We start from the raw sequence: 21,681 nt of genomic DNA on the forward strand, positions 1-21,681 counted from the left end.
TGGGGTGTGTTTTTCATTATTCAAATCATCCACTCATTGTTTCAAGTGCGATTTGGAGAAGCAAGGAAGGAGGTGCGAAATCTAGCTTGTGTGGAGCGAATTTCTACCAAGTGTGGAGACTAAGGAAGGCAAAATTCATCTTGAAGGCTATTGGAGAGGCGTATTTCTTGCTAGATTGGAGGATAAATTCCAGATGTTTTGAAGGTGTTGAAGGCTAGAGGTGGTGGAGTTGATGCTTGTGAAGACTAAAGGGGGCGCATTTTGCTAAAGGGAGTCTTGATCTACATTTTGCCTAGCGAATTCTCCTATTTTTGCATCATTTTTTTAGAATTAATTCCCAAGTGGAGGTATGGCGTAATCACCTTGGCACCATTTTTGAAGATTTAAATTTTGCTTTGAAAATCCTAAATTAGGAAATGATAACTCAAGATTTATCATGAAGTTTCCTGAATTAAAATCTTGAATCTTCCTTTTAAAGTTTAATTTTTAGATTTCAAGATATATTACTAATTTTGAAATGTTGTGTAGGTATCAAGATGGCGACTCCAAAGCCCGGAGGATCTACAAGTCGGAAGACTCTCCTCAAGGAAAATCAAGCCAGATCAAGGACGATCAAGCAAGGACAAGGACGACCTTCTTCGATCCAGCCTAGCATCGACAAGGACGACATTCTTTGGACTAACGTCATCAAGGGCGACCTCTTCCAATCCAACATTCCAAGGCGAGGTACAACAATCATCCTGCACATCAAGGACACAAGAAGTTAGAACAAAGGTTCGTTGAAGAAGCAGATAGTACCAGATGAAATAATTAAAGCTAGCTTCTCAACAACATCAAGTTGAATATTTACCAAGTTACAAGTGTCAGACGAGGTGGCATCCTAGTCATCACTTCTCCAGTCAGTGTGGTCCACCTCAGCATTTCCAGATTCAATGTACCTAACTCATGGAAGGTGGCACAAACTCTGATGTACCTACCCCAGCTATCCATTGGTGGAATTTTCTAGAGAGGACATGTGTCCAAGCAATACAATTTTATCATTGGTCAAGCATTAAATGTTATGTAATGGTTGTAACAAACCCTAATTAGGGTTTTCATTGTTGAATCTTGGCCATTGATCTCGAATTGATCTAAGCCATCGAATTGTATTGAGGGCACTATATAAGCCTTGGCATTTTCATTTTGTAAAGGATAGATAGTTAGAATATAGTTGGAAGATAGAATAGCAATTAGAGTAGAGTAGAGATAGAAGATAGATAGGAGTTAGAAGATAGATAGAGAGTAGTTAGAAGGTGATTAGCTAGTTGATAGAATAGCAATTAGAGTAGAGTAGAGAGAGAAGGCAAAGATTGTTGCCAAGATGTTGTTGTAAAAGACTTGTAACTTCATTGAAGAAATGGTGAAATTTATGGGTTGATTCGACAATTTGCATGGTCTTTATACTTCTCATATTTGATTTCATGTTATTAGATGAGTGGAAGAAATGTGCTTGATTGATGGTGGAATTCGTATATCCATACTACTAGCAGTTTGTTGATTGCAGACTTGCCTTGTGTAGTCAACTGGAATCATTCAGCTTAAGCTTAACTTCAATTGTTGCTTCTTCATTGATATGCATCAACCTGATGGTGTCTATGCCTACAGTGATGATTTGAACATCATAAAGCTTTCCTTCGAAGATCGCACTAACCTTGTGGAGATGGTCCTGGGATGTCAAAACAAGACTTAGTTAGAATTTCATCAAAGATCAATCATTGTTCCTACATTCCTTAGTATTAGGATTAGATTCTTTCCTCGCCCTCATCTTTTTTCCTTTTTTCAAATCAAAGCTAGTAAGAGCCTGTGTTCCAGCAAATATTCAAAGCAGATCAGACATTCAATCATCAAATGTAAGTCCCCTTGTGATTCTAGCAAATCACATCATACCACAGAGAGCTTATCCACACGTAGAGACCCTACATACAAGAACCTTGAAGTCATCCCGATTGATCCTTTTCGTGACATCTTCAGCATTCGGAGGCTTTATTCAAGAGAGGATAAGGTACCTTTAGGTATTTTATTCTGTGTTTGATTGTGTACAAAATACACGTCAACAATACCCTATGGGGTTTTTATCCCCATCCACCATTCGTAGAACCCTCACCAACGGTTTTGACAACTAGACATGAAAAATTTAACAAAAATCAGCAAAGTGTAATTTTAGAAAATTAAAAAATAAATCATAAATTGAAGTTTGAAGTTTGAACACTTACATTGATGATCTCCTCCATGAGTTTGGCAAATCTATCATCAAAAATGGCCTTCACGGCCTTCTCTGCTTCAGGCTTCCTACAATAAGGGCTCTCCAACCATCTTTCACTCACAAACATCCTCTTCAGGTTGGGCAATGCATGTAATATGTTCTGTAAGTTGAGGAAATTAGTGGCAAAATGTGAGACTCCTGAACGCACTAGATCCTTACCATCAGTGTGTTGTCTCATTAGCTCCAAAACCCATGTGTGGTTGTAGATGTACTTTTTGATTTCCCTTCCATCTTCAATCACATTCTTCACCCAACTTAGTTTGCCTATGTCCTCAAGGAGTAAATCAAGGCAATGGGCAACACAAGGGCTCCAAAATAACGTGGGATGCCTAGCCTGTAGAAGTTTATTGGCTATCACATATGCAACTGCATTATCGGTCACTACTTGAACAACATTTTGCACTCCCACTTCAGTCACCACCTCATCCAACATGTTGCACAAGGTTTCTACATTCTTCACTTCATTTGAGGCATCTATCGATTTTAAAAATAGCACCTATCCCCCTGAAGCAACTAGAAAGTTGATGAGTGTCCTATTCCTGCTATCCGTCCACCCAGCAGATAAAATGGTGCAGCCATTTCTTTCCCATATCCTCCTTTGTTGTTCCACTAGCTGATGTGTGGTTTGGACCTCATTATACAATAATGGCCCACTCAACTCATAACGACTTAGGGACTTGAACCCCTTACCTGAGATGGTCAATCCACTAACCAATTGCTCCCAATATGGACCATCAACAATACTAAAAGAAATATTGTTGTAATACCAAAATCTAGCCAATGCTACCTTTGTTTGCTGATGCACTTCCTTATTCCATGAAGTACCTGACAATCCGGGTTGTGCACCAGGAGTGTTACGAGGAATGAAAAAACTAGATGTATAGCTGCCCACTCCAATATGTTCCGACTCTATAGAGCTGATATCTCTCATTGGGGTTGCCATTGCCTCTGCTATCCTCTTTTTTTCTGCCTTCTTTTTCTCAAATTTTGAAAGCCTTTCTTTTGCCTCCCTCTTAACCTCTTCAGGACAATTTTCACATACCGTAATATTTTGTCCAGTGATCTTTGCAAGGTGAGATTTGAGTCGGTGTATGCCACCGGTCATAGTTTTCGTGCAATGGTTACAAATAACCTCTCCTGCCACTGCACCTAGTGTGCCATGTTTCCATATAGGTTCCCTCTTTCTACCACCACCTCTAGTTGCAGAAGCCATTGTCCTTTATAAAAATTCGAAAGAAACCTAGCAAAAGAGACCAAACAGTTTATATATAAGAGCACTAAATAAATACATTATAAATTTAGTAATCAATAATGAAATATGAAAATTAAAACTGTTATAAATTAAGTATATATTTCAATTTAAAAACAGTAATAAATTACTGTTGTAGATTATTGTTATATATTGCAATTTAATAACAGTAATCAATGTGTTTACTGTTATATATTGATATATATATATATAACAATAATCTATAACAGTAATTATTAAATTGAAATATACGCTGTTATATATATATATATATTGTTATTAAAGTTTATATATAACAGTATATATTTCAATTTAGTAATTAATTGAACAGTATATATCTTATTTAAGTTTATATATGAAAATGTTATATATATATATATATTGTTATTAAAGTTTATATATAACAATATATATTTCAATTTAGTAATTAATTTAACAGTATATATCTTATTTAAGTTTTAGTAATAAATTTAACAATATATATCTTTTTTAAGTTTATATATGAAAATAACAGTATAAACTTAAATAACATGTCTCTTAAAGTTTTAATTTAAAACTGTTTTATTATTTAGATATATTTAAAAAAAATTTGCAGGTTTAAAAAAACTTTAGAAAAATGTTGAATGGCGTTGGGCGTCGACAAAAAAGCACCGAAAATCACACGTCAAGCGTCGAGTGTAGGGCGTCGGCCGTGGGAACAGTCGCACGATATGGAGGAGAATAATCACCCTTTTCTTTTTTGCTGCTCACTTTATGTTATTTTCGTTTACTTTTAGGGTTTTGTTTTTGAATCGTGATTTTATTAAAAAAAACCCCAATTTTTTTGAATCACGATTTTATCAGAAAAAACCCCGATTTTTTTGGCCAAAAAATTGCAGACTTTTTGGAAAAAATTGGGTGCGTTTTTTTCTTTGATTAAATCGGCTGTCCATTTGCCTCGCGATAAATCGCGATTTGCCTGATTTTTTGCCGATATTTGCATCTTTGGTTATATCTGTTTATGGTTAAGTAATCAGGAATTAGCTTACTGGATTTGCTTTTGTGGAATAAGTAAAATATTTTAATTGACAACGGATTCACCCCCCCTTCTCAGTTGTTTGGATATTCAACATGTATATTATGGCTTAAATGTTGTGCCCGCCTTTACTGAAAATTAGGGAAAATAAGGAGCTGCATTAATAAAATTTGGTTTTGACATCCTAAAAAATTTGTGTTGTATCTGGGTGAATTATAGGAAAAAACCCCAAAATGTCAAAAAAAAAAGCTTAATTTTTTTTTGCATGCATCAATTTGGAGCAGGCTAGTAGAGGATAATGTTGTGAAGAAGTGAATAGATTAACACAAGTAGAAATGCATGTGGAGGTAGGCTCTTTGTTTTCCCTATTTTAGTCCTAACTCTTGTGTATGCTCTTCACATTTGTAGGTAGGTTTTTTCTCATTAATATGCACAACATTTTCATATCCATCGCTTGTATTTTACTATTACCATTGCTATGTCAACTTTTCCTATTACCTATTTGTTATACCCTATCCTTCGCTTCTGATTTAGAATTTTTGAAACTTTGTTTTGTTTTTTCCAGAGATGTTGGGTCCAAACCAGTAACCTATAAATGGAAAATTCTTGGAAGAGAAACCTATAAAAGGCCTAACAAAGCGGGAGAACAAAAAAGAAGAAGAAAAGAAATACAAAATAATAGGGGTCACCAACACAAGTGGTCAAGAAACTAGTATAACTAGCTAGGGGAGGGAAACAAGAACCTCAAAGAGCAAACGTTGAGTAAAATTGGATATCATTGAGAATCATTGTCTAGGCTAGAAATGGTTAAGTCACTAGTGCCATCATCAATCACCATGAAGGGACCAATATAAGATTTGATATGGCCTATCAGGGAGAGTCCAATGCTAGGAGGGTTGAGTGATGTACTCCTCTTAGGATCACATCTACATCCAATGGCAAAGTAACCCTTATATTAGTTAAAAGGCTTTTAATATCATGTGCCCCTATGGTTGGGGATTGATTGGAGAGGAGTTCTCTATGTTGACGAGGAGCTAAACTATATCTTCAAAAAGTAGGACTATAATGCTGAGGAGGGACATGTTGAGGCATAAGTTGTGAGAGATGTCATCTCATAGGTCTACATGTCTATAAGATAAATAATGGTATCCAAAGGCCATTTAGAGATTCTAGTATCTTGAATGCAACTAAATGGACTTGGGGGCTTTAGAATCCGTAGAGACCGCATGTAAGGATTTGTGGTGAAGGGTGATGGCCTCTTGAAGATAAATGTATGAATATTACTAGTTTGGATATCTAAACAAAGTAGATAGATTGTTGCCTCAATCCTTATAGAGCCAATAATATCTCCACCACATCTGATAGTAAATTGGGCATTTGAAGATAAAATCTCGCCTGTCTCCACCTCTTGGAGGGAGATTTGGTTAGGGTGAGGGGTTTGTATCAACATGTAGCTAGTGGGAACACACTCATAGTTGGCTAATGTGAAACATCAAGTCATGGGAACGATGATGTTAGAGATGGTGAGGACAACATAATATATCATCATTCACCTATAAGAAATGCTCATTGTAATAGCAAGCTTTGGATTGAGTGGCACAAGAGGTAAGGTCCAAGTGACTTGGTTGTCCCATCTAGTAGCTCTAGTGATGGTTTGCTTCAAGGGAAGGAGTTGAGAAGGAGCTTCCAAAAGAATCCATGAAAGGAAGTAGTCTATGAATAAAGATGAGTAGCAAAATAATGTCACTAGATGGGTCCCAATGAGGCAATCCCTTGTGGAGACATCTTAATGACTAGAAGTGGAATTCATTGTGGATTTGACTTTGTGCATGTAGAGAGTAAGCCGAATGATAGTCTTGAGCAAAGTTCTCAGACTCGTACTCGTCTCGGACTCGGCAAGGCCGACTCGACTCGTGACTCGACAAAATAAAAAAACCCTTCAAATTTAGAGATTTTAATGATTTAAAACTTGTTTCATGCACCCATTATTGAATAAAGCTTAAAGACACTATAACATCATCAAATAGAAGCTCTAGCTCATCCTTAGCCTCAGCCTTCGCCTCAGAGTAGTTTGTTTGCCTCCTACAAAGGCATCTAAGGTAGGTTTTGGATGACTAAGTAGCCATAGTCTCCGCCTGTGAGGTGCCACAATGATCAACATCAGTTGTGCCTGTGTCAGATCGTGCTCTATCCTCCTCTGCCATAGCCACAACCTCAACCTCTCTGTTTGTCATGTCTGACATGCCGCGACACGAGAACTGGAGCTCGGACTCGGCGAGTTTTACCATAACTCGCCTGACTTGCCCGAGTCAGGCGAGTTATGAGCAAAACTCGCCGAGCTTGGTTGGACTCAACTTGGACAATGCTTTGAGGAACAATTTGCCACCTAATAATGTTGTAGCATGAGAGTTTGGACCCTCTCAATACATGCAAAATCAATTGATCACAGCTAGGTCCCTAAACTTTAGAGCCATACAAAAATATAGGCTTTATGATGGAACCAAAAATACATGTTTGAAGGGATATCTTGGAGGTGGGTTTGGAAGCATTGGTGCTTGAAGATATGGAGAGGCATACCTCATGTAAAGATGTGAATGTGAGGTAGACTTCATGCTAACAAAGGTATCAAACAATTGGACCCTTAAGTATTAGTAGATGCAATTTGTAGTTGGCATAAAATGCATATGGTTATGTTTGATAATTTTGGTCACCTGACATTGTATTAATTAATTGTATTAAGTGGTTGTCACTCTCGGTAGTTATGTGTTGGTTGGTTGACGGTTGTGTACCTCTCGGCAACTGTCGGGTTCTTTAAATATATTGTGTACCGCCAAGGAAGGTAGGACGGTATTGTCGGTTTTGTTGTAATCCTTGGCCGACCATCTCTGGTCTTCTTCTCTGTAATAATTGCATGTGTGAATAAAGAAATGTTTTACTGCCATGTTTGGTATGCATTGTCATGTACATTATTATTTTCTATATTTAATTTACCAGTTGTACCAATAAACATTTTGACGCCGTTGCCTTAAAAGAAATCGGGTCAGCCTTGAGTGATTCATGTCCGTATATCCCATCAAAGGTGAGAAGAGGCCACAGGGTGGTCAAGACCAAGCGATTAGGTGATCCGTCGACCCTTGGCCGGAGGGAGCAGAAAGACGTGTCAAGCTTGGAAGTACTCGAAGTGTTGGGACGCTGGAGGTGGACGTGTAGAGGACGTGCGTGTGTCTGAGAGTGCAAGGAAAGCACTGGAACGTAGTGGTCGGAACAATTCACTCAGGTCCAACACACCTGGAAGTACTCGAAGTGTTGGGGACGCTGAAGGTGGACGTGTAGAGGACGCTTGTGTGGCCGAGAGTGCAGGGAAAGCACCAGAACATAGCAGTCGAAACAGTTCACCCAGGTCTGGCACACAAGGCGAATACACACGTACCTTTCGAGTGAAAACAATGTTGAACACCCAGGAGAAGCAAAAACTGCCGAAGTTCACGGGAAACAGGTCGGAGGACCTGGTACGGCATTGCAAAACATGCATAACCATTTGGGAGGCAAATGGCCAAGATGACAGGGAGTACTGGCTGAAGGAATTTCTCGACACCCAGCACAAGACGAGATGGAGTGATCTGAAGAGGGCATTCCAAGAGGAATTCAAACTCTTGAGGGATGATAGTGAGATTGTGGCCGAAATCTATAATACTAAGCAAGGGAAAAATGAGAGTGTATGCACTTACAACCGTAGGTTCAAAGAACTGTTGAACAAGATGGAGAACCAGCTAGTTGACGGGTTGAAGAAGAGGTGGTTCATGGAGGGATTGATACCCTCATTGTGCAAGAAGATGAAAGTAGTGCCTCCGTCCTCATAAGCCGATGCGTACAATCGAGCGATGGACATCGAGAGTGAAAATGAAACCTCCTCCCAAGAGAAGAGGAAGACCGATGATGATGAGAGGACCGAAGGTAGCAGTGACAAAGAATCCAAAACCGTACGAGCCCTTCGATGGGATATGTTGAGAATGATGAAAGAATTGAAGGTTGAGAAAGGAACCAGCAAAGAAGGTAATGAACTATGGTGTATTGAGTGCAAAAGGGAGGGGCACACGAAAGGTAATTTTCCTAGAAATATGTTTTGTGAAATTTGCCAAGTGTGTGGGTATTCAATCAAGGAGTGCCCGTATAATTTGAAGATGAGAAGTACACAAGTATTCTTCACAAAGGGAGAGTTCAACCCATTGAAATCATAAAATCTATCGCCAAGTGGTTATGGAAATCAACGATGGCGAAACCAAATACAGTACGACTCCAGAGGATGTCCTATCATACAATGCCGACAATGTAGTGAATGGGGACACTTTGCAAGAGACTGCCATGACAAGAAAGACAACATACAATTATTGTGCAAGTGGTGTGGACCAGGTGACCATGAAGACACCAGTTGCCTGAATCAGAAGGGTATTAATATGCTGGACGTGGAGGAACAAGAGGACGCAGTTTTAGCAATCACAAGAACACAAACAACGAAGGCGATGTATTCAAACTCTGGTACAGAAAAGGAACAAGAGGAAGTAGAACAATTGTTGGCGAAGGAACGAGTATCTTCCAATGGAACTACAAGTATGTCATTGCAGGAGTCAGAGAAGAACATAGTCCGACAGGTGCTACAAACAACCGTACCCATCAAGGTGGCAAACCTTCTTCAAACTATGCCGCAACTGAGAATGCCAATTGCCAATATAGTCAGTGACGACATAGTCATCTAGAAACAATGTAAGCCACACAAGGAGGAACTGACGGGAAAACCATCACTCGAAGGGATTGAGTCTAGTGATCCAATGTTGCTGACGGTGAGCATTGGGAGGAAGCCGATGGTCGTTGAGATGGAAATAATGGGGAAGAAGTTGACAAACACCATTGTCGATGGAGGCTTAGGAGTAAACGTACTACCAGAAGACACGTGGAAATGTCTAGGGAAGTCGTCGAATCTTTGGCCGCCAAGCTTCCACTTGGTAGGTTCCGACCAGCACGACATCCAATCGTTGGGAACATTAATGGCACAAAAAGTAATGATTGGGACACAAAATTTTTTCTTGGACTTTGTAGTCATCCGGTTATAGAAGGTGGTGTATGATGCACTCCTCGGGGGGGGATGGTTGGTTGCTACCAAGGCGAATCATAACTGGTAGCAAAACACACTCTCGATCGAGAGTGATGGGAGGAAGCACGTCATTGACTTGAGGAACTAGGCGGTGAGTGAAGAACTAGCACCCTCGGACTCTGAGTCTGAGGGTGGAGAGTTAGGTATGGACGAAGGGAGGAAAGACATGAAACCCAACGATGAAGGGGCGCTCGACCTGGAAGATTGCTCTGAGGATGAGACAAGTTCTCTTAATGGATTATTTCACTGGCAGATGGAGGATTATGAAGTCTTCCACCCCAATTGTAACATGCTATAGATTGGTGAAATTGAGGAAATGCAAAGCCCAATAGGCTCGAAGGAATTGTATGGGGTTAGGCCGTATGAAAAGGAGAAGAAATGTTGTAGGAATAATGAAGCACGTCATATGTATGCTATAGGGGGGGTTGTATGAGAGAAGGCTGTACAAGTTGAAAGCAGATCATCCGTACCACAAATCCGTACGGAATTTGGAAGCACACCATTTACCTCAGAAGGGTCTGTATGTCCTATGGAATACTACCCGAACAAGGAGTAAAGATTTGGGGTCAGAAGAGTTCCATACCACAAATCCGTACAGAGGCGAAATTCAGGAAAGTGACACAAACAAACCATACGATGGTAGTGTTAGGGGTTGGATGAAGGGAATAAGGCTCAACCCGTACGAAGGAATCTGTACGGAAGAAGACACGAAGGCAAGTAAAGACCAAGACGTTATCGTACTAACACGAGACATTCCGTACATCAATGACCAAGACGACATCACATCAAACTGTGCGGAAGGAATCATCGTACAGACATCAAGCGGCCATGAGGGAATCACCGTACGGACATCAAACCGTCAAGAGAGAATTCGTGCAGTAGGGAACAAAAATCCATACCAATTCCGTACAAGAGCACAAACAGCAGGTCCATACGGTGATCAGGGCATAAGGAAAAGTTCGTACGATGATTGTAGGGTAGGCAGAGGCGATCAAGCTGCGGAAATAACTCCGTACGGTGATCAAGCTGCGGAAATAACTTCGTACGGTGATCAAGCTGCAGAAAAAAAAATTGTACAGCGGTTGTATGATAGCGAGTGTTCACAGCGCAAAAAAACTTCCGTATAGAAATCGTACGACTAGTGGTGTTGCAGAGAAATTTCCGTATGGAAATTGAATGGAATTGGCAGCGAGTGTCCACGAGGGGAAATTTCCGTATGGAACCCGTACGATAAGAAGTGTTGCAGGGGAATTTTCGTATGAAGATCATACTGAGAGAACAATTCTGTACTACGGCAGGGCTGGGCACGACAAGGATTGCGTAGAAGTGAAGTTGTACAAAGCCATACATAAAGAGTATCAAAATTGTACAAATTTGGTTGTACGTGTTAGGTTTCAAACCGTATGCAATGTGTATCAATCCGTACGTGGTCAAGTCGTACGGGAAGGACAATAAAAGCAGGTGGTGGGAGTGAAATCTGGTTTTTTTGGCTTCATTAACAATGTTTGTGGCATCTTAAAAAATCATAGGAAATCATGTGCGTTTCCCCGGGACCCTGCGAGTGGGGCTGCCCCTCGACCCCGCAAGGGGCTTTGCCCCTTGACCCCGCTGGGGGCGCTGCCCCTTGACCCCATTTGATTTGGCTGGTACACTACAAGTTGGGGTTGTCTAGTACAAGTCATTGCTTGCACTCTTTTGCCTTTAGTCTCACTAGTCTTTCTAGATATTACTTGATGTTAACTTGTCATCTGGAAGACGACTTTTTCTTTTGGGGGGATAATGTAGTTGGCATAAAATGCATATGGTTATGTTTGATAATTTTGGTCACCTGGCATTGTATTAATTAATTGTATTAAGTGGTTGTCACTCTCGGCAACCATTAGGTTCTTTAAATATATTGTGTACCGCCAAGGAAGATAGGACGGTATTGTCGGTTCTCTTGTAATCCTTGGCCGACCATCTCTGGTCTTCTTTGTAATAATTGCATGTGCGAATAAAGAAATATTTTACTGCCGTGTCTGGTATGCATTGTCATGTACATTATTATTTTCTATATTTAATTTACCTGTTGTACCAGCAAACACAATCTCTAAAGCTGCCCCCTTGTAAAAGGATTTGAATTTGGAAATAAGACGTTTGGAGATGTTGAAAATCATGAACTTTGTTTTAGTAAGGTTGACTACAAGCTTGTGAAGTCAACAAAAGTGAGCAATGACATCAAGTTGTTGTGCTAACCCTTCAACAAAATGAGAGAGGAGAGCAACAGCATTAGGAAAAGTTAGAATGGTGATAACCAACTTATGTATAGTGCAAGCATCATCCATGGGAGTATTCTGTTGAAGGATCCCCTCCAACGCATCAATGTAAATAATAAAAAGGGTCAGAGACACAGGATATCCTTGTTTGACCCCAATGGTACTCCTCACAAAGTTGGAGGAACCATGAGATGTACAAAAGTGCCCTATAACTATCGCGTAAAGTTTCCAAGCAGCAGTATGAAGGGAATTTGGAATGTTGAAATCATGTATCCTTTGGAAAAGTAGGTGTCTCAGAATTGAATCAAAAGCCTTCTCGAACTCAATGAAACAACAAAAGGTTGTGGAAGTGCATTGACAAGCCTCATCAATAATAGCCCAGTGTGTAAAGATATGGTTAATGGGTTGATAATCACCCTTGAAGCCAGCCTGCCCGTGAGCTCAAAGATTTTTGCTCTCCACGAATTTAGAAAACTCCATGTCTAATATTGTGGCATAAAGTTTGGCACATGCATGCCCAATCTTGAAAGCCTTGTATTTGACAAGATTGGAGAGACCCTAGATTTATGAATAGGATGAATCATATGCTGGGATGAAGGATGAGGAAAGCTCGAACAAACATCCTCATTGAAAAGCTTTGCCAAAGGGAAGGCCAGGCGATCCATATTATATTTAATAAATTCAGTATGGAGGCTTTCATGATGTGCTACGCTGCTGTTACATAACTTTAGAATAGCCCTCCTAACATTACACGTAGAGAAAATGGTAGAAGTTGGTGCTAAAGTGGGTACTGTGACATCAGGTTGGTTGGTTACATTGTAAAGAGAGCTAACTTAGGGAACCCACACATTGGGGTGAATGTTAGAGGCTATATTTTCAAGTTTTCTTGGGAGAAGAGTTCGCCAAAAGTGTTTTCCTCTAGCAGCTCAAGCTGTATATCTTCTTGTCTTTGTTTCCACAAAAAGCACCTATAATGGGTCCGGTGCTAAGCTGATGTTATAAAAACTTCTTTTCTATCAATATAAATTTGCTGTCTATCAAACAAAAAGCATAGATGTTGTCTTTCTCTCCAATCTAAGCACCAATATTCAGCCTGGTTCTGAGCTGATATTATAAAACTTCTTTCTCTATCACTATAATTTTGCTGTCTATTAAAAAAAGTGAAGACTTCATCTTTCTTTCTAATCTAATTATCTATAGTGAGCCTCGCATGAGCTGATATTATAAATTTTATTTTCTATCAATATAATTTTGCTGTTTATTAAACAAAAAGTGAAGACAAGAGAGGTCCAAGATCTAAACAGCAATTCTGGCCATATGCCGTTGAGGAAGATGACAAATTTGTGAAATATTATATAAAATTCCATAAAACTATAATAAAAACTTCATGTTTGACATGCTCTTAGAAGATATGGGACTCAAAGAAAAAATAACCTTGAAGCTGATGCTGGCCTGGAAGTTGTAAGATCGAATGACAATATATCAGAGGTCACATATGGAATTCCATAGAGATATAATAAAAACTTCACGTTTGACATGCTCTCAGAAGACATGGGACTCAAAGAAAGAGAGAATAACTTTGAAGCTGATGCTGGCCTGGAAGCTGTAAGATCGAATGACAATATACCAGAGATCACCTCTCCAATTGGAATGTATGAGATGGATAGATACAGTGAAAGCTGGAACAATTAGTTTAGTTTTTTAAAGTTCCTTTTGGATACACTGATGTAATTTGACGTGATCGGAGCTCTTTGCTGTGATGCGGTTGTTTTGTTTATGTTGTATGGAGTTGGACTGTAGTGTTGATAATACCTTGCTGCCCATCCTGGGCATATATCATATATTGTAACCTGCTCTTTTTTGGTAATATATAATCAAATTAAAAAAAAAAAGTGAAGACAAGAATATTGTTTTTTCTATTTGTTATTTGATATTATAAATTTTTAATATCTAAAGGTGTTTTCTCAGATCAAAATTAATGCTCCAAATTGGCATCCATGTTTCTTTACAGTGAGCTCATTGTGGGAGATAGAAACACTTCGTCGACACTATTGCCCAGCTGTCTCCAGGTAAATATTGTGCTCTCATATATATTATACTTATTCTGAAAATCATGTTTGATCATACCTGAGATGTATCTGGTGTGATCACAAATTTCATTGCAGTTGATATATTCTTGACTTTTGCAGATTTGTTACATCGCTTGAAAATGACTTGACAGTTAGAGCCAAGACTACTGAAGTTGTTGTCAAAGACTTCAGCTCTGGTTCTTATGGTACCATATTTTCAGAAGAGGTCAGTGACATTTAAATTTCCTTTTCTTATCATGCTGTAACTATTTGGCACAAAACAGTAGCTAATGTCAAAACATGCTATAATTATGTTTAAACAATACACATGCTATCAATTCTGGAACTCATATTTTCACACACCATGTGGCTAGGCATAATGTCTGATTATTAAGGTCTGCCATAGTTGTATCATGTGGCAGGCTAGTGCATGCCATCTCTTAAAGGGATTGCCCTTTACTGCTCAGCCTCCTGATCATCACTACATTCCCTTCATTATGTCAAAAAATGTCATTTAGCCCTATCTATGGTTGTCAGTATGTAGAGGTAAAATCCTATATCGACTGAGGATTTATCATATCTGGTCCTTCAGTTTTCTCCCAGCTTTTGATGCAAGGTTGAGTATACAGTATGCTTCCTCAGATGGTTGTTCTTACAATATGCTTCCCTGGCTTTTGATGCAAGTTAAGCAGTTTGTTCCTTGACGATAGTTAATCTCTTTTATGCACCTATTACACGATGTTTGCTATATGACCATGAAATGTGGGTGTAGACGCCTAAAATTGTCCATTCCTAATTAAATAAATATTTTATTTATTTAAATTTTAATACCAAGCCTTCTATTAATTAAATAGATATTTATTTATTTAACTAATTCACTAAGCTTTTTCTATCCTTTCCTTATTTAAATAAATATTTCGAAATATTTCTATTTATTTAAATTATCCTTTCCCTAAATTAAATAAATATTTTATTTATTTAATTGGTTCCACTTCCTCTATTAATTAAATGAATCTTTATTTATTTAATTAATTCGTTAGCTTTTTCCCTCCATGACACACTGTCATTTATCTCTTAATTTTCCTTTAACTACCCCCTTTCATATTTTATTATTTCCTCTAACTACCCTTTAATCCTAGGCGACCATTTATCCTTTCACCTCTTAATCTTATCCCTCCATATTTTAGGGTACTCTCTATATAAGGGGATTCTTTTATCCTTATCAACCCTAATGACATAATGACATATGCAATCAAGCCTTCTTGCAATCAAACGACTTTACAACCACAATCCATTCTTTCTTGAGCTCTTGTGCACAATACAAAATCTGAGAGCAATCATATCAAACAAGATCAATGGAGATAGGAAACAATAAAGATCAAACCCTACTAAGCATTTGAATGGTATAATCTTTCTATTTTGTTGTGATTTGTATGTTTTAGGTTCTTCATTGGTGTATAGTGGATTCTTGATTGTAGAATTTAGGTTTGTGGTTGGATCTTTGTTAGTTTTACAATAGTTTAATTTTCCAAATTTCATCGTATATAGTGGGTATCCAATGTGAAATTTGAATTCATAATTATATTCATGCCATGGTATTAGTGATATTAAACAGTTACCAAATTAAGAAATATACCTTACTCTCCTGCTGTGGTTATTTCAAGTATCTACATGATGTATATTTTAGAGTTATTAATAACTGTGTTCAACAAAGTCCATCACATGGCTAACTCTCATTTAGGTTGCTACATATATCCTTTCCTTTCTCCTAATGTAGATTGTGAGTCAGGAGCATAGATTTGTTAATGTTAAGGCTTCTTCCTTACTTCACCACCTCAATTTTGCTGAGTTACCAGGTTCGGTTCCCTAGACCCCTAGTACTGGTCCGATCTGGTCCTGGTTTGGGGTTCGGGTTCGGTTCGCCTGTGGTTCGGACAGGGTTTGTGATTCACAGGCCTGGTTCAAACCAGGGTGAACCCAAGAGGACCCAAGTCGAACCTAGGGGTTTGACGGCCCAAAAATAGATTTTTTTTTGCAAAATTTAATTTTTTTTGAATTCCACCACATAAAAAAATAAAATATGACCCTAAAAATGAGTTTGAAAACATTAACTTGGCTCATTTCACACAAGCAACATGACTACAAGCAAGGGGAAACAAAGATGTGGGATATGGAGCCAAAACATACAAATTTGGATGATTTCACTTCTCAGCTTGTTGCATTTGATGACTCAGATAGCGAGCAAACTTAAAGTGTAAGTGGCATTGGCATTGGCATTGATTCATCTAATGTCAATGTCAATGATGAGGAGGAGGAGAATGAGGATGACGAATTAGAGAATCCATTTGATGATCAAACTTTAAATTGTTGAAAGTTGAAACAATGATACTTGAATATTTTATCATTTTGATATTAAACTTGATGTATATGATGCTGTTATGGTATGATCATGATGCTATGATTAGAAGTTTGTGTTGGTTTTGTTGTTTATATGATGCTATGTGACATGCTAATCTTAATTCATGCTTATAAGCTGCATATATATATATATATATATATATATAATTTACATAGTTTTGTACTAACGAACCCGAACGAACCCAAACCCCTTTTCAAAATTTTGTCGTACCGGTTCTTCGAACCCGAACCAGTGCCCGAACCTGAACCTGCAATCTAGCAATTTTGATATGTAGAAGCCTTTTACATTGGGATTTTGTTATTAGTGATACCAATCTTCTCAGAGAAATTTATAGATGCATCTATATTTAGGTATGTAAATACTATTTGACTATATTGTTATTGGACTATAGTTTGAGTTTGAGCCCACATTTTTTGTGTTCAAAAAATAGTTGGATTGACTTGTTTTTAAGAACCGGTCAATTCTTTACAAGATTCCCAAGTTTATGAGCTGGTGGATATGTAGAGTATTAAAATAATAATTATATCAATTCTATAATGGTCATCCTAGTTGCTGACTTATTTAGCTTTTTAGTTCGTCGACTTATGGTCATCTATATTTAGCTTTTTGCTTTTTGCTTTTTAGTTCGTTAAGTGAAACTATTGTTTCTTTTATAAGAACACATAGTTTGCTTTTTAGATTTTAGCTTCTAGCTTTATTTAGCGCTTTAAGTGTTTTAGCCAAAGTTCCTAGGCTTGGACTCGGCTCGGACTCGGCAAGGCCGACTCGACTCGTGACTCGGCTATGACTCGGCAGTGACTCGGCAAAATAAAAAAACCCTTGAAATTAAGAGATTTTTAACAATTTAAAACTTGTTTCATGCACCCATTATTGAATAAAGCCCAATTATAATGTGTGCTAGCTTGTTATGCCATGAAAGGCATGTTGGTAGAGTATCTACTTGTTTGGGGCTTCTGTTTAGTATTTTCTTTGGCCAAATTGAAATTTTGGGAGCACCAACATGAGACATCATGAACATCTTCACTTGGAAACTGTAAGGAGTGCTTGTGTATGGTAGCATTAAATAGTGTGCTTGTTGAACTTAGGTTTTACCTTGGGACTATAGTTGACCTTGGTCTTTCTTGGACCTCTTAGTTTTTAGGCTATATATATGTTGGATGGAAAGGGGAATTGTGAGGCCAAAAGGGTTTGAAAATATGCTCCTCAGAGATGTCCCTTGCCAAAAATAACCTTGTGCCCCATGGGGGGATTTTTTGGGATGTGGGGACAGGTAGGAAATGTCCCCAACTCACCCCCTTTTTTCAAAATTTTAAGAAACTTCCCTGTTGTGAGGTACTCACACATTGCCCCATTGCAAATGAAGACCCCCACTTTTTGCTTTCTAGGGTTAGCTCTTTTAGTTTTGTTGTTGGTCGTTTTAGTGTTTTAGCCTTTGCATTGAAGAGATTGAGTTTCTCAAAGGTCATCAAATCAGGGGGATCTCCTCAAGGTGGAGTGAAGGAGGTTAGGTCAGTTGAGTGATTAGGGGTTATTTAGATCGTTCCTAGGGTTTTTGTGTACTATCTGGTCACGCTTCAAGTTGCTAAATCAAACCTTGGTTGAATGCATAGTGTCCTCCTAGGTCCCATCCCTTATATCAAGGTCAGAGTGAACTCGCCTTAAAAGTCTGGAATGTCATCCTGATCCTGAAATGGCTTGAAATTTGACTAAGTCTGGAAATTTGAAGGATCCTCCAAAAACTAGATTTTGCATTATAACTCATGGAGGTCCAAAACCACTCTCAAACATCCTGACAATATATATGGAATATAACTTAAAGTATAAGAAAGAGAAAAGACATAAGGAAATGTCACTTATACTCAAATGTTATATTCCATATATGAATCTTGACGGAGAGACTAACTTGTCAAACAAGTCAAAACATTGACCTGTCGTGGCCGAGTCTTGGAGCTCGGACTCGGCGAGTTTTGCCATAACTCGCCCGACTCGCGAGTCAGACGAGTTATGGTCAAAACTCGTCGAGTCCGAGTCCCGAGTCAGCAAAACTCGCCGAGCTTCGCTCGACTCTCCAACTTGCCTGACTCGCGGCGAGTTTGGGAACTCTGGTTTTAGCTTCATGTTGAAGCTTTAGATTGACAGTTTGTTCTTTTTAGAACACTGTCTTGTAATTCCTTTATATATGCTTGTATATTCCTTATTAATTAGTTCAATATCATTCGATTATTGATTGAATTATTTTTCATGGTATCAGAGCGGGTCGATGGGCTTTTTTAGGATTTGGCGAATATTTTAATAAAAATTTCTAAGCCTGTACTTGAAATATTTATTTCGAATTTTTTTTTTCGAGGCAAATCTTTTTTTTTGCGGCAGGAAAATTTTCTACAGGTCATTTTTTTGCAGGATTCGGATGTTTTTTTCTTATTCTGCAACTTTCCCGCCTAGGGTTTGTTGACTTGTGTGACGCCTTTTTGCGTTCTGCTATTTTTCCAAACGGTGATAGGGTTTTGGCGGCACATATTTTTCTCGACCTACAACGGCAATTATTTTTTCCGCGCAATTTTCGTGTCGCGCCATAGGATTTTCACACTGTTTTGTTGCACGACCTCTACAAAATTTTTGCAATTCTTTTGTGTTTTATCTATGGATGTTTTTGGCACGACATAGTAACGGATTTTTGTGACGATCTTCAGTCCGCGATTTTTTTGGCAACAGGGGCTAGGGCTGCAGCCACTATTTTTTTTAAAATTGTGTTCTTTTCTGACTTTTTTTATCTGATTATTTTTTTAAAATCAGATATTTTTCAAAGGACATTTTATTTTTTGGTTTTCCAAAATTTCATGCCTTGGGTTCAGTGCCAAAATTTTGTCTTGGGTTTTGTGCTAAATTTTTGCCTTGAGAGTTGTGCCCATTTTTTTGCTGATTATTTTTCTGCCATCTAGGGCTTGCAGGAATTTTTTTAAGTTTTTTCAGCAACTTGTGCATTGGGATTCATGCCTTCCGTTCCAGGGTTTCTGATTCTTTGTGCAGTAGTTGTTTCTATTATGCTTTTTAATCAGGTTCTTTTGTCTCCTACCTTCACTAGGTTGACCTCGTTCAACCTCGGTTTCGGTGATGGCATCTTTGACCAACATCATGTTGGAACACAATCAAAAGTTCAACGACCGCAATTGCAACACCTGGAAACGGCGCATGTCAACGATATTTGAAAATCGTTGGCTTGATCAGATTGATTCGGGCAAGGTCTCTTGTCCTACCAATCCCAGGGTTTGCTTGATTTTTTCCTGAAAAATTGCTTGTCGGTTTTCTAATTTTTTCCACAAAAAATCATGGGAGTGTTTTGCTTGATTTTTTCCTAAAAATTCAAGGTTTTGCCGCGTGATGTCTGGTGTCTTGCCGTGCAACATTTTAGGGTTTTCACGATTTTTTCCTCAAAAATTGTTTGCAGGGTTTTCACAATTTTTTTTCTCAAAATTGTTCATTAGGTTTTCACGAATTTTTTCTCAAAGTGTTTTAAGTGTTTTAGCTTCATGTTGAAGCTTTAGATTAACGGTTCGTTCTTTTTAGAACACCATCTTGTAATTCCTTTATATACGCTTGAATATTCGTTATTAATTAATTCAATATCATTCAATTATTTTTCAGAGAGTTTCTTAGCCATGGATAATTTGAAACATACAAAAGTGCCTATCACTTTTTATTTCTTGAGTTTATTTATTGTAACAAGTGTTTTTCATCTTCTCAAACTGTGAAGTTTGCAAGATACTTTTAAATTTCTCACTGTGGAAGAATATTATTGTTGTCACATTTTCAAGCATTTTCTGGATCAATTTCATCTTCATCAGTGACACCAAACTCGAACCATACAATTTCTCATAAAAAGAAAAATCTGGGTTTTTTAGAATACAATTATTCGAATATTTCATGCATAGTTTTAGTGCCAAGTCTTAAGCAAATGCTTTTGCTGAGCCTGAGTTTGATTCCTTGATGCCTTGTGAAGTTTTGGCCCAGTCTAAGTCTTGCTTTTAGAATAAAATAGATTGATTTAAAGGACCTCTCGTGCAAATACTGTACTAATCTCCTCACTTCCAATGTGGACTTGAAGATACATTTCAATTTAGATAGAATTATGTTTTGAGATCCAATTTGATCTAATTTTATGTTCATCCTTTCGGGTTTTATATTTAGTTTTAATCTGATAATTTTGGGGTTCTCTCTTTATTCAGCACAAGCTTTTCCATGAAATATTTTATTTTGCTCTACAATGTGCCATTTGTATTCTCTATTTTGTGTGAACTTTAATGAGATGGAGCTTATTTTTGTAAAATCATCAAGAAAGTGTTTTTTTGCTTGTAGGTTGGTAGAAGAATAAAACAAGTTCCGCTTGCATTTTACAAGACTATGCCTTCTACTCTGTTTCCTGAGAAAGCAACAAAGGGCAGTTCCCCAAATTTAGATTTTGCAGGCTGGAGGTTTACCCCCTGTGACAGAAATAAGTCAACTTCATAATCAAGGTGACAAGTTCAATTATGTTGTAACCCTAGTACTCCATTTCTGGGTCCTTGCAAGTTCCACTTGTATTAAATCTTTACTATGCAAATGATGCACGCATCCTCCAACGGAGCTTTATGGTAGAAATTTTCAAATGTCCTTTAATGACAAAAGCAAATCAACTCCAATGACAATGATAATTGACAACAAAATTTCGTGTACGTGTTGAAGGAAGAGAATCAAGCGATTTATTTTGTACCGAAGCAACAACCCAGGCAGTTTATCTTTTGAAGGAAGTTGTACTTCCAAATTTCATGTATCTTTTATAAGCTATAAGGAGTTAGATTGAGAAAATGAAGCCATATCCACCTGGCTGTTACACACTCGATGCTCATAAATGAGTTTTCTTTGGTATGAAGTAAGCGATTTAAATTTCTAGGTTTTTTGCTAGCATCTAATGTAACACTCCATGAATTAGCATGGAAAGAAAATTCATGCCAAGGAAGGAAAAGTGTTTTAGAATCAAATGAACATTATTTTTTTTCTATAAAGCTTAAACTATATATATCTATATATATATATTGAGTCTATTGGAAGTTCCTATCATCTCTGCACAAATATTTTGGGTTGAATTGATATCTGTTTGCATGGAATTTTATAAATCCATATTTGCTTGCCATATCATTTGTTGTTTAAAGATGTGATCGTTATATCCTATTTGGAGAGAGCTTACTA

The 21,681-nt window shown here is 37.9% G+C and overlaps 1 protein-coding gene across 3 annotated transcripts in view; it reads left to right on the plus strand.

Moving 5' to 3' along the window:
* Positions 1 to 21,473, plus strand: part of LOC131078821 (protein NUCLEOLAR COMPLEX ASSOCIATED 4) — a 142,714-nt gene extending 121,241 nt beyond the window's left edge. For all 3 annotated transcript variants that reach the window (XM_058016600.2, XM_058016601.2, XM_058016602.2), the window contains 3 exons: positions 13,982 to 14,039; positions 14,160 to 14,265; positions 20,812 to 21,473. In XM_058016600.2, coding sequence (XP_057872583.2) covers positions 13,982 to 14,039; positions 14,160 to 14,265; positions 20,812 to 20,964 — 317 coding nt within the window. In that variant the 3' untranslated portion in view covers positions 20,965 to 21,473. The remainder of the gene's footprint in view (positions 1 to 13,981; positions 14,040 to 14,159; positions 14,266 to 20,811) is intronic.
* Positions 21,474 to 21,681: the final 208 nt, after the last annotated feature.

This window comes from Cryptomeria japonica, chromosome 2 (assembly GCF_030272615.1).
Source record: "Cryptomeria japonica chromosome 2, Sugi_1.0, whole genome shotgun sequence".
NCBI classification, from domain to species: domain Eukaryota; kingdom Viridiplantae; phylum Streptophyta; class Pinopsida; order Cupressales; family Cupressaceae; genus Cryptomeria; species Cryptomeria japonica.